This window comes from Equus przewalskii, chromosome 10 (genome assembly GCF_037783145.1).
Source record: "Equus przewalskii isolate Varuska chromosome 10, EquPr2, whole genome shotgun sequence".
In the NCBI taxonomy this organism is placed as follows: domain Eukaryota; kingdom Metazoa; phylum Chordata; class Mammalia; order Perissodactyla; family Equidae; genus Equus; species Equus przewalskii.
Genome location: NC_091840.1, coordinates 41094262 through 41107193, shown reverse-complemented (window position 1 = coordinate 41107193; position 12932 = coordinate 41094262). Strand labels below are relative to the sequence as shown.

General features: G+C 34.8%; 1 protein-coding gene across 23 annotated transcripts in view; it reads left to right on the top strand.

Moving 5' to 3' along the window:
- The window catches only part of NF1 (neurofibromin 1), a 240137-nt gene that overhangs the window by 94889 nt on the left and 132316 nt on the right, over positions 1-12932 (top strand). For all 23 annotated transcript variants that reach the window (XM_070562627.1, XM_070562622.1, XM_070562626.1 and 20 more), the window contains 3 exons: positions 2331-2465; positions 6205-6318; positions 11403-11482. In XM_070562627.1, the coding sequence (XP_070418728.1) occupies positions 2331-2465; positions 6205-6318; positions 11403-11482 (329 nt within the window). The remainder of the gene's footprint in view (positions 1-2330; positions 2466-6204; positions 6319-11402; positions 11483-12932) is intronic.

Below are 12932 nucleotides of genomic sequence, written 5' to 3'. Positions count from 1 at the left end.
TTTGTATTTTTGGAGTATTTTTAAAATTTGAAATATTTGTCTTAGCACTAATCATTTACTATTTTAAAACTGAGCTAGCCTGTTAATTAATAGTTGTATGAGTTTTCACAAATATGTATAATTTCTGCACGTTTTGCTTCTTTTTTTTTTTTTTAAGATTGGCCTTGAGCTAATATCTGTTGCCAGTCTTTTTTTATTTTTTCCTTCTTTCTCTTCTTCTCCCCAAAGTCCTCCAGTATATAGTCGTATATTCTAGTTGTGGGTCCTTCTAGTTGTGCTACGTGGGATCCTGCCTCAGCATGGCCTGATGAGCAGTGCTAGGTCCACACCCAGGATCTGAACCAGCAAGACCCTGGGCCCCTGAAGTGGAGCATGCGAACTCAACTATTCAGCCACAGGGCTGGCTCCACATTTTGCTTCTTAAAGGAGATCCTGGCCCAGCAAATGCTTCTTTATGCCTATAAGTAGTCCTGGTCTTAAATAAGTTAACAAATGATTTGGGCCCTTAATAGACATCTGAACACTCTGACTCATGAATTTTTTCCTGAGCATGACTGTCTCTCTTTGGCCGAAGCACATGTGTTACTTGGATTCCTACTGATATCTGCAGTATGGAAGATCAATTCATAAATTAATGAATGATTATTTTTCTTACATTTCTTGTTAAGAAATATATTTCTTCCTTAGCAAGTTATTCCTGATTTTACATAACCCACTAATGGTCATTAATTAAGAGGCATTTGAGTTGAAAAATTTATTCGAGCTTTTCCAGTCTTATATTCCAAATTTGGCAGCCATGCTGAAACAAATGGATATGCTGATACGTGAGATTGAGGTGGCATAATTAAACTATTATTACTTTTTGTAAATGATTACTAAATAAGAGATAATTCTTATGTCTACTGGTTGTTCTCTGATCTGTGTTCCTGTGCAATGGCTGCATTAGGGAAGAGCCATTATGCTTAGTTACATCTTAGTAAATAAATTTGTTCAAGGAAGGTTTCACCTTGATCTAAGGTGTTACCTTGACTTAGAATGAAAAAAAAAAGTTTAATGGAAACAATCAGTAAAAACAGAATTTATTAAATACCTTTGGTAAGACATTTGTGGTGGGATTATAAATATAAAAGCAAACAGTATTTGTAGTTTTGTTTTCTTTTCTATGGTGACATTCTTGAGCATTTATGTGTACATTAGATAGCTATTCTTCCCTTCAGAGGACCAAAAATCTTCAGTGTTCTTGGGCATAATTAAAATGCATTTCTCACACTTACACTGAGAATAGTGGCTGTCTGTTATAGACATGCATCTCCACTTTTTTACTTTTGAGAGACAGCCTCTTTACTTGGACATTTTTATTATGGGTGCATAGATGCTGGATATTCTCCCATTCATGTATTTGCGTAGTGCTCCCATAAGGTGTACATATCAAAACCAGGTATTTTGTGTCCTTTTAAAGGAAAAGGAAAAATGTTTTATAAGAGTAGAGAGAAAGTTGTTATTGGATCTAGAATATAATTGTTGGATTTTTGGTTGAAAAACATCCATAATTATAGTATCAGCCCAGCGTCTATCATAGTATCTCTGTAATTGAAATACATTTTCCATGATTTAATCTTTCTCAAAGAGTTCTTTCTCTGTTTTATCAGTGTTCTTCAGACAAAATACATGCATTCTGTAACTTGAGAGAGATGCCATGCCATTGAAGGAGAAACAAAACTTACAGTTAAACTGTTAAATATGGAGATTGTCTGTATAGCATATTGCATCAATTCTAAGAAGCACTTACTTTTAGTTCTTAACATCTCTGAAATTGGGAGTGCATCTTATTTGTTCCATATGGTTGACAGTGGTTTTTCATTCTTGTATAAAGTAGTGGTGCATCTTACAATTGATAATGTCATAGATTCTATGGAATATTTATGTATATGTTTGTGGAGTAAATATTTGTTAAATGAGTTGCTCAATGTGTGTGTTTCTGAGAGCTATAGACTAAATATTTTATCCCTAATATTTTCACATTTTGGAAAGTTGTTTTTTATGTAGGAGTCAACTTGATATTAAAGCTTCTGGTATTTTAATAGATTTTCACTTAAACTTTATTAGATAGTTTATATAAGAATAATATAAATATTGCAAAAATAATTTTCATTTGTTTTTTAAGCTTAATAATCTTACTATTGATTGTTTCTAGTAATACCATTTGGTGATATAAAATGTCTATTTTTTCAAAGCTTTTTCATAACAGATTTACTTTTAAAAGTTGGATAGCTATTATCTTAGTTCTGATGTCTGATTCTTACAAAGGGATGTCATGTTTTTGTTTTTAGAGTCTTACATTTAAAGAAAAAGTAACAAGCCTTAAATTTAAAGAAAAACCTACAGACCTGGAGACAAGAAGCTATAAGTATCTTCTTTTGTCTATGGTGAAACTAATTCATGCAGATCCAAAGCTCTTGCTTTGTGTAAGTATTTTTTATGAAATGCCTTGAAATTATTACACTAACTTAGTTTGGTTTAATTGGAATGCCAAGACCTTGAAGATAATTACTAGTCAAAGACCACTTACTAATCCTTCCTGATCATGCTTGAAATGTAAGACATCTCTAAAAAACTAACTTAGAGAGAATACTACTATAATTAGATCAAATTTCGTAGCTTTTCTTCTTAATTTGCCTTATCATTAAACTAACGTACTTTGGTGAGATCTTCTGTCCTTACTCTGCTATCAGATTATTTTGTCACTTAGGCATTATCCTGGAATGAGGGTGGAGGTAATGAAGTAAACGTAAACGAGAGTGCTTTCTGCATCTGCACAGTTGGTTTTTTTAATCTCCAATTGCTATGGCCAAACCATTAGCTTTTCTGTCCCCCTTTCTTCCTGTCATCAGCCTTCTATCATCACTGGCTTTGGCTACAAGTACTGTATGTGAAGGAGAAGGAGATGAAAAAGGATGTGGTTAGCACTCAGATATTGTCATAACTCTGCTCTTACAGCCTCAGGAGGTGGTAGATTCCTGAGAGCGTCACTCCAGTCCAGAAAATAATTAGTAACTAACAGATATAAATGAATGATAGTTATATTAAGTGTTTGAAAGCATGGGAGCTGGAGACAGACTAGCTGTGTGATTTGGGTGACTTACTTAACTTCTCTGTGCCTTAGTTTTCCCATGTGAAATACTACAATGATAATAGTTCCTACCTCAGAGAAGACTGAGATAGTACATGTCATGCTTTTAGGCATAATGCATAATAAATAGATAATAACCACTAAATAAATGTTAGTATTATTATTTATAAACTACAGTTAACATTAATATTATTAATGCCCCAAATGTAACAGTTATATATTGTGAAGTTCATAGGATAGTATGTTTAATCTTTGTGGACTTTGTCCAGTCTCTGGAGAGCCCATCCAGAAAAATTTCTTACTGCTTTTATTCAGCAGTAGGCTTTATAAGTGCTAAGTTGCTTTCAATTTTGATGACATATTTTTCAAAGTACTATACTATAGGGGTTCATAACTTGATGTCCATAGTCTCAAGAGTTCTATGAAACCCCTGAAGTTTTAAAAATATGAATATCTGAGTATTTTTTCTGGAGAGAAACGAGAATGGAGAGAGACAGCAGATGGATTAGTGACCCAAAGGAAGGCCTCTGATATTTTGAACCCTTTGAAAAGCCCATCCAAATTTGGGACTCTTAATAGAATAAACTGTTAGAACTTTGGCATGGAAAAATTCCATACAATATGTGAGTATAACCCTATAAAAATAATGAAATATCCTTTCTCCTCATTTCTTTGTTATGTCGCACAGGTTATTTGTGGTGTTATTTCATCATGCATGTCATAAAATATATTAATGCCACTCTTTTTGGCCATGCTCAGGATCAGAGAATGCACTAAAGTCACTGGTGCCTTCTGTGTTAAATATTTTATTGTTCAAAGAACAAGAATTTTAACAAAACTTACTGTTTTCCAAGTTTGAAATTTAGCAAGCAGAAAAGGGTCATTTAAAATTGAAATTATTTGCTGCCATCTAGTGGTTAAACAACTTTTCTCAGAGTTACTCAAGGTAAGTTAAAAGAGTGAAAGATTCATTGTAAATATTTGATTATTTCATATTTTATGTATAAAAATTCTAAGTCTTAGTAAATAGGAGAAATGTAGAAATAACTATTAAATTATCTCAATCATGGTATTTTTAAAGTAACCTGATTTTATTGTCTTCCATCTTTGCCATCTCTATCCTAATCCTCCTAATTGCTCAACTTGCATCATCTCCTACCTGCCTCTAATCATTTCTCTGCACTAAAGTTATGATGATCTCTTTAAAAAGCAAGTCTTCTCATTTCCCCTGCCCAGCTTAAAACCTTTTAGTTGCAACTGCCCTTGGGATCAAGACGAAACTCCCTATAGACCTATAAGGTCGTGCAAAGTCCGACTCCTACCTACCACTTCTGCCACATCTGTCATGGCCTTTCAGTCCGTCTTACTCACTACATCCCTTCATACCTGCCCTTGCTCTTGCTCTTCCCTCCGCCTATGATCTGATTCCCTCTCCTCTTCACATAGTGACCCCGCTACTTCTAAGCTTGTTATCACTGCCTAAGGAAGCCTCCCTGACTGCCACATTTCCCTGTTACAGGTGCACACGGCAGCATGTGCCTTCGTGGTTCTTACCTCATGTGCAATTTTATACTTGTTAGTCTGATTATTGATGGTTATCTTTCCCACCAGACTACATCTCATCTTCTCTTTTACTTGTTGTGTCTTTGGTATTCAATAAATATTATTGGGTTATTAATGAATGAATATAAATGTCAGAAAATAGGCTAACAGTTTTGAATTACAGATATACTGGGGTGAGGGCTTACCTTAATCATTATAATGGAAAAAGTTCTGTAATTAATAAAATATGGGCACAAGTTGCATTGGCCTCACTTAAATGAACCATATATTCTTTTTTTTTTTAGATTTTTTATTTTTCCTTTTTCTCCCAAAGTCCCCCAGTACATAGTTGTGTATTTCTAGTTGTGGGTCCTTCTAGTTGTGGCATGTGGGATGCTGCCTCAGCATGGCTTGATGAGTGGTGCCTTGTCCGCACCCAGGATTCGAACTGGTGAAACCCTGGGCCACCAAAACAGAGCACGCCAACTTAACCACTCAGCCACAGGGCCAGCCCCCAAATATTCCTGAAGTGTAAATAGGTGCTTCCAAGTTACAGGAAGCGTTTTAGTCTCTTTAAGTAGGTAGACATTCACATTTATATACACCGCTAATTTGCTTTGCTCAGTACATAATGTTTTCCATAATGAAAAGGACTGAAGTATAGATATCTAGAGCTGTGGATTTAGCCCTGTATGGATTTGGGTAGGTCTTTCGTACTGGCCAAGAGGGCTGCAGAGGATAATCGTGCAGTCCTTACCCAATATGCGTGTTCTTTGCCTTGATCACAATCATTTATAAGATCAAAACCAGTAAGTTCCAAACCAGAGGTATATTATTTAGCCAGTGTAGTGTTGCTAAAAAAAAATTACTTACTCCTATTATTGATATAATTTCTTAATTTAAAAGTAATACCTGGTTTTTGTTTTCTTTTACTTAGGATTTTTTATGGACGTTATTTGCATTAATGAACAAGTCAAGACGTAGATTAAGAGACTCCTTAATAAAAGCGGTTTTGATCTGCTTTTTTTGGTGAGGAAGATTGGCTCTGAGTTAACATCTGTTGCTAATCTTCCTCTTTTTGCCGAGGAAGATTTGTCCTGAGCTAACATCTCTGCCCATCTTCGTCTATTTTATATGTGGGATGCCACCACAGCATGGCTTGATGAGCAGTGTGTAGGTCCACACCTGGGATCCAAACCTGCAAACCCTGGGCTGCCAAAGTGGATTGTGTGAACTTAACCATGACACCACTTTGCAGGCCCCAGTTTTGATTTTTTAAAAAATTCCACAATTATTATTTTTTTATTGAGATATAATTCACATACCATAAAATTCACCATTTTAAAGTGCATAATTTACTGATTTTCAGTATATTACAAGATCGTGAGGCTGTCACCACGATCTAATCCTAGAACATTTTCATCACCCCAAAAAGAAACCTAGCACCCATTAGCGGTCATTTTTTGTTCCCTTCTCCCCCCAGCTCCTTTCAAATGATATATTTTTAATTGAGCTTTCTTTTTCCCTTACAGAATCCCAGAAAACAGGGGCCTGAAACCCAAGGCAGTACAGCAGAATTAATTACAGGGCTCGTCCAGCTGGTCCCTCAGTCACACATGCCAGAGATTGCTCAGGAAGCAATGGAGGTAGGGAAAAATGAACTCTAAGCACTTGAAGGAAAGGCTGTAACCATGTGCATTCTTGACATTTTTTTGGTGTGGCGTTTCTGCGAGTGATGAATGTCATTTCTGGACGATTGTTGGAGAGATGTGTTTTTCTGGGAATGGTTACATCTGTGTCTGTGCACTGTTTTGTGGACTCCATGGAGAAGGAAGAGAACTTTACTTGCTTTATCTCACATGTAGCAACAACATTGTACAAATTCTTATACTTAATAAAAAAACTCAAAATTTTCTAATTGCAGTTGACTTTTTTGAATTTTTTAATATCTTGAATTGAGATGTAATTCACATACTTATAAAATTTACTGTTTTAAAGTGTGCAATTCAGTTTTTAGTATATGCACAAGCTTATACAGCCATCAACATTGTGTAATCCCGGAATATTTTTGGCACCCCAAAAAGAAACATTGTCACTCTCCATTCTCCTGTCCTCCCAGCCATTGGCAGCCACTAGTCTATTTTCTGTCTTTATAGATTTGCTTATGCTAGAAATTTTGTATAAGTAGAATCATATGTGGCCTTTTGTGTAATTTAACGTAATGTTTTCAAGATTTATCCACATTATATGAATCACTAATTCATTCTTTTTTACTGCCAAATAATATTCCATCGTATGGATATACCACATTTTGTTCATCTATTCATCAGTTGATGGACATTTGTGATTGTTTCTGCTTTGGGGCTATTGTGAACAATGCTGCTATGAAAATTTGTGTAAGAGTTTTTGTGTGGCTACCTCTTAGGTATATAGATAGCTAGAAGTGGAATTGCTGGGTCTGGTAACTCTGCTTAACTTGTTGAGGAGCTGCCAAACTGTTTTCCAAAGTGACTGCGTCCTTTTATATTCCCACCGGCAATGTATGAGGGTTCTGGTATCTCCATATCCTTGCTAACACTTGACATCTGTCTTTTTGATTATAGCCATCCTAGTGGGTATGAATACAGTTGACTTTTTTTAAAAATTATTTTTCTTTTGACTACTTGATAAATATGGTTTTAATTTAAATCAATTTTATTGAGGTTAATTTACATATAATAAAATTATATAGATTTAGAATATTTCTAATCACTCCAGAAAGTTTCCCTGTATCTTTTGCAGTCAGTGTCCCTGCTCTCTGTCCCAGAGACCACTGCTCTGATTTCTATCACTATAGATTAGTTTTGCCAGTTCTATAAGTTCAAATGAACTTTATGAACTATAGACTATGTAGTCCTTTTGTCTGGCTTCCTTCACTCAGCAAGGTTTTGAGATTCATCCATGTTGTTGCATGTGTTAGTTCCTTTTTAAAAATTGTTAATAAGTATTCCATTGATGATTATATCACAGTTTACTCACCCGATAATGGCCACTTAGATGAGCATATCCATCACTGCTGAAAGTTGTCTTGTGCTCCTTTGTGTTCCCTCCCTCCCTCTCTCCCCTTATTGCCACCTGCCTGCTCCCCTGCTGTCTCTGCAACCACTGCTCTTCTTTCTGTTACTATAGATACAGATATAGTTTGCATTTTATATAAATGGAATTATAAAGTATATACTCTTTTTGTCTGTCTTCTTTAACTCAGCATAATTATCATGACGTTCATCTATATTGTTGCATGTATCAATAGTTTGTTCCTTTTAATAAAATGTGTTCTTTTTTACTGCTGGATAGTGTTTCATTTTGTGGGTATACCACAATTTGTTTATCCATTTACCTGTTGATGGATCATTGTGTTGTTTCTAGTTTTTGGCTATTACAAATAAAACTTCTAGGAACGTGTATGTACAAATCTATGTGTAGACGTATGCTTTCATTTCTCTTAGATAAATACCTAGCAGTGCAAAAATCTTACTGTGGTCTTTATAAGATACACAGCTTAAATACAAGGACACTGGAAGGTAGATAGTACAAGGACAGGAAAATATGCCATATGAACAGTAACCCAAGAAAGTGGAGTAATATACACATACAGAGTTTAAAGCAAGAAGCATTACTGGAAATAAACAGCGATATCTCATTATTACAAAGGGGTCCAGTCCATCTGGAAAATAAAAGTCTATTTGAACCTAATAACAAAGCTTCAAAACATGAAGCAAAATAAAAAAGAAAGCTTCAAAATATATAAAGTGAAAGGAGAGAGAAAAATCCACTTGTGGTAGGATACTTGAGCACACTTTTCTCAGCATCTGATAGAGTAAACAAGCCAAAAAAGATAGTAAGGATAGAAGATTTGCATAACGTGATTATCAAATTTGACCTCTTTGACATAGATAGAGCACTACACTCAATACACTTTCTTTTCAAGTGTACATGGAACATTCAGTATATCCTAAGCATGGAGTGAGTCTCAACACATTCTAAAGGATTGAAATAATTCAGAATTTTTGTGTGTGACTATAGTAGAATTAAGCTAGAAATCAGTAACAAAAACTTTCTGAAGTATAAAATGACTATACTGTGTTTTTATTCATACTCTGTTAGTAGGAATGTAAATTAGTACAACCACCATTAAAAATTGTTTTGCGGGGGGCCGGCCCAGTTGCGTAGTGGTGAAGTTCACATGCTCTGCTTCGGTGGCCTGGGGTTTGCAGGTTTGGATCCTGGGTGTGGACTTAGCACCACTTGTCAAGCCTTGTTGTGGTGGCATCCTACATAAAATAGAGGAAGACTGGCACAGATGTTAGCTCAGCGACAATCTTCCTCAAGCAAAAAGAGGAAGATTGGCAACAAATGTTAGCTCAGGTCCAATCTTCCTCACACATACAAACAATAAAATAGTTTGGCAAAATCTACAAAAGCTAACCATATGACCTAGCAGTTCCACTCCTAGGTGTGTATCCAACAGAAATGCATATGTATATTTACCAAAAGACACATACAAAAATGGTAATAACAGCATAATTTGTAATAGCCCAGAACACTGGAAACAACTCAAATGTATCAACAGTAGAATAGATAATTTTGATTGTATTCATTCCACTAATTACAACAATGAAGAAAGAATGATCCACTGCTAAGTGCAAAGTATGGATGAATCTCACAGACATAATATTGATTGAAGACAGCCAAACGCAATAGAGAATATGCTGTATGATTCCCTTTATTTAAGTAAGAAACAGGCAAAAGTAATCTGTCGTGATAGAAGTCAGAACAGTAGCTACCTTTATCAAGGGCTGATGACCACAAGGGAATGTGAAAAAGGCAGAAGTTTGAGAAAAGAAGTGGTGTTGAGAATGTTGATCTGGGTAACGGTTACATTGGGTATATACATTTGTGAAAATCCATTGAGCTCTCTACTTAAGATTTGCTACTTTATTATTTATACTGTATGCTTCATTTTACTGGAAAGATTTCAGCACTCATTGTTACACTCATTGCTCATATTTTTGTACACTGCTATTGGTCCTATAAATTGGTACATTCCTTGCATTCTTTTTGGAAGGCTATTTGACAGTATTTGGCAGGAGCTGTACGAATATCCTTTTTTTTTGGTCCAAATAGTTCCATTCTGTAATTCTTTGATTCTATTAATGCAATTCAAAAGGAAAAAGCTACACATATATTCTTATGGCTCTTATTTATAATCAGAGAATATTAGGAGAATTTAAAATATTCACTATTAAGAGAATGGATGAGTATTCAGTGACAAGACAATGATATTTCAACTTTGTGAACTGTTAAACATGCGTTAAAACATATGCAGTTCACATAGCAATACAGAAAAATATTTATGAAGTGTCAGATGAGTATACTCTGTTTACAGCCTTGTTAAAATATATGTGGAAAATTAAAAAATGGAAGAGCACATGAAAAGGAAAACAATCATTAAGATAGGGAAAAGGCTAATACATTTCCTGTCAATATTTTAAAAAATGTTTTTTCAAACAAAAATATAGAAAATTTGCCACTTAAAGTGTCAGTAAATTATACTAAATTTTTGCACAAGTGATGAAATTGAATGTAAATTTGTACTGTTTTTTCTTGATATGAAAGTTATAAACTATATAATTTTTAAAGATTCTCACAATGAATTGCAGTTTTCACTAAATATCTAAAAGTAATTACAGTAAAAGTGTGTGGAATAAGATAAACGTTATAAGTCTTGGAGTTATGAAGCGGTTCAGGGTTCGATATCTGCATACCTTTTCCTAATCTGAGGCAGATTATCAGCGCAGCTGTTTGCAGTTTATGCGTTTGATTTGGTTTTAAGAGAAGAAGAAATCAGTTCTCATTATTTATTCCAAACAGCGTTTCATTGAGGTTTTAATAAAAAGCTTTAAAGGGGAGTAAAGAATCGCCAAATATGCTGACCAAGGACTGAGAGGAATGTGTGGAGCTCACCAGGGCGCCTCTCGGGGGGAAGCATGTGGAAACGGAGTTAGGGTACGGTCAGTTTGAAGGAAGAGTGTAGTTTTATTTTTTATGTCTTTGATAGCTTTAATTTGTTTAATAATAGTATTTTTGTATGTTAGTTGTATATTTTAAATAAATTATTTAATTCCTGTTAATATTCTGTGGGCCGAATTCCAATTTCAATTCTATGGCCACTTGAAATGTTTTAGGGTGAATAATATGCTACGAAATTCAAAGTCTACTTTGCTTCCCTCTCTCATTTTTGAAAAACAGTCTGTCTTTTCTGTTCTAAAAGAATTCATGGCAAGCAAGATAACTTCTACTTTATCTTTTGGCCTAGAAGTATTGTCGTGTGTGTTAATTTTGGCGAGCTCTCTTTACCTGGGGATTAATGTTGTGTCCCATAGAGTTCTTTGATACTTAGTGAAATTGTTTTGTGTCTTAAAGCGATTTTTGCATGTATAGATTCCTATTCTGAATTCATCAGTCATTTAACTTTATGCATGTAAAGTAATAATGATAGGAACAGCGTAGCTTCCTTCTCTATATATTATCTCCTAGAGATTTGAGTTCATCAGAGTTTTCCTCTTTTGCCTTATGCTGTATATTGAGGCTACCATTAAGTAGCTCAATTTGTTAGCATTTGTAAAATAAATCCTCCAGTGTTAAGCTTACAAAAACTTGTTAAGTCTTCTCTCTCTCTCTTACAATTCAGGCTCTGCTGGTGCTTCATCAGTTAGACAGCATCGATTTGTGGAATCCTGATGCTCCTGTGGAAACATTTTGGGAAATTAGGTATATGTACTTTTATTTTGTAATTCTATTTAAGATTTTATTTCGTATTTAATTTTTGTCTTTAAATATTAACTCTGTGGTACTTGGTTCATTGTCAAACTTTATTCACTTATACCTTCAGAGGTTTAGATTTTATTTGACTTGAAATTATTAATTAGGCTATTTCTTGTTTTAACTGTAAGAACAGTGTCACAGCAATTTAGAAAATAAATTTTTACAAATTGTGCTAAATTTTATTACCCAACCATAAGTACTGTTATTTGCTGTAGTCCCTTCTGTTTCAGATTTCTGTGTAGTTACAACTGTGTTTTAAGTTGATTTTTAAAGTTATAAGCTTAGAGTGTTAAAATTTTGTCAGTATTTTATTTCAGTTTTTTAACTTTGATCTTTTATAAATTTTCCGTAATACCTGTGTTTTTGATGAATAGATTAATAATGAATATATGCTTAGAAGGCAAAAATATATACAGAATTTTATGATTTATTTCCTAGGTTATATAGATTCTTACCTTTTAATGAGCACAAAGGCAACGCATTGAGGAAAATGTACATGTGTAAGCCTCAGGTTTTGTCATTGTCTTATCACAAGAGTGGGTGTACTAAGTCACTTGGTGGCTGAGTTAGCTCCCAGACTCTAGAGCAGTGCTCTCCTATAGTAACGTGAGCCACGTATGTAATGTAAAATTTTCTAGTTGCCACGTTAAAAAGTAAAAAAGAAACAGGTAAAATTAATTTTAATAATATATTTTTCAACCCACTGTATATATCTAGAATATTATTTCAACGTGTAATCAATGTAAAAGTTATTAATGAGATATTTTACATTCTTTTTTTCATGAAGTCTTCGAAATTTGGTGTTTATTTCACACTTTCGGCACATCTCACTTTGGACAAGCCATGTGCTGTCAGTGCTGGGCAGTCGCGTGTGGCTGGCTGGTGGCCGCCCTGTTGGACAGTGCAGCTCTAGAGTAGGGGTCAGCAAACTTGGCCTCTGAAGGGCCAGGTAGTAAATATTTTAGGCTTTGTGGGTCAAATAGTCTCTATCATCACTATTCATCCTGCCATTGGAGCAGGAAGGCCGCCAAAGACAATATGTAAAGGAATGGGGGTGGCTGTGTTCCACAACAATTTGTTTACAAAAGCACATGCTGGGCTGGATTTGGCCTGTAGGCAGTTGTTCGCAGACCCTTGTTCGAGAGCACTGGGTTTATATACAGTCTATGCTGTGCACGTGGTCTGTCATTTTTTCTAGTCCTCTGCAAGGATGAGATGCATGGATGAAACAGTTGGGAGTTTGAGGAATAGGGGGCTTAGAAGTACTTGCTTTTTTTCTTTTTTTTCTTATATAATCTGAGACTTATTTCCTTTGATTATCGTGCTGTTAACATTTTGATAACCATTTCTGTAAAACAAATCCTAGAAGGAAAAATAAAATCCAAACTTGTGTCCA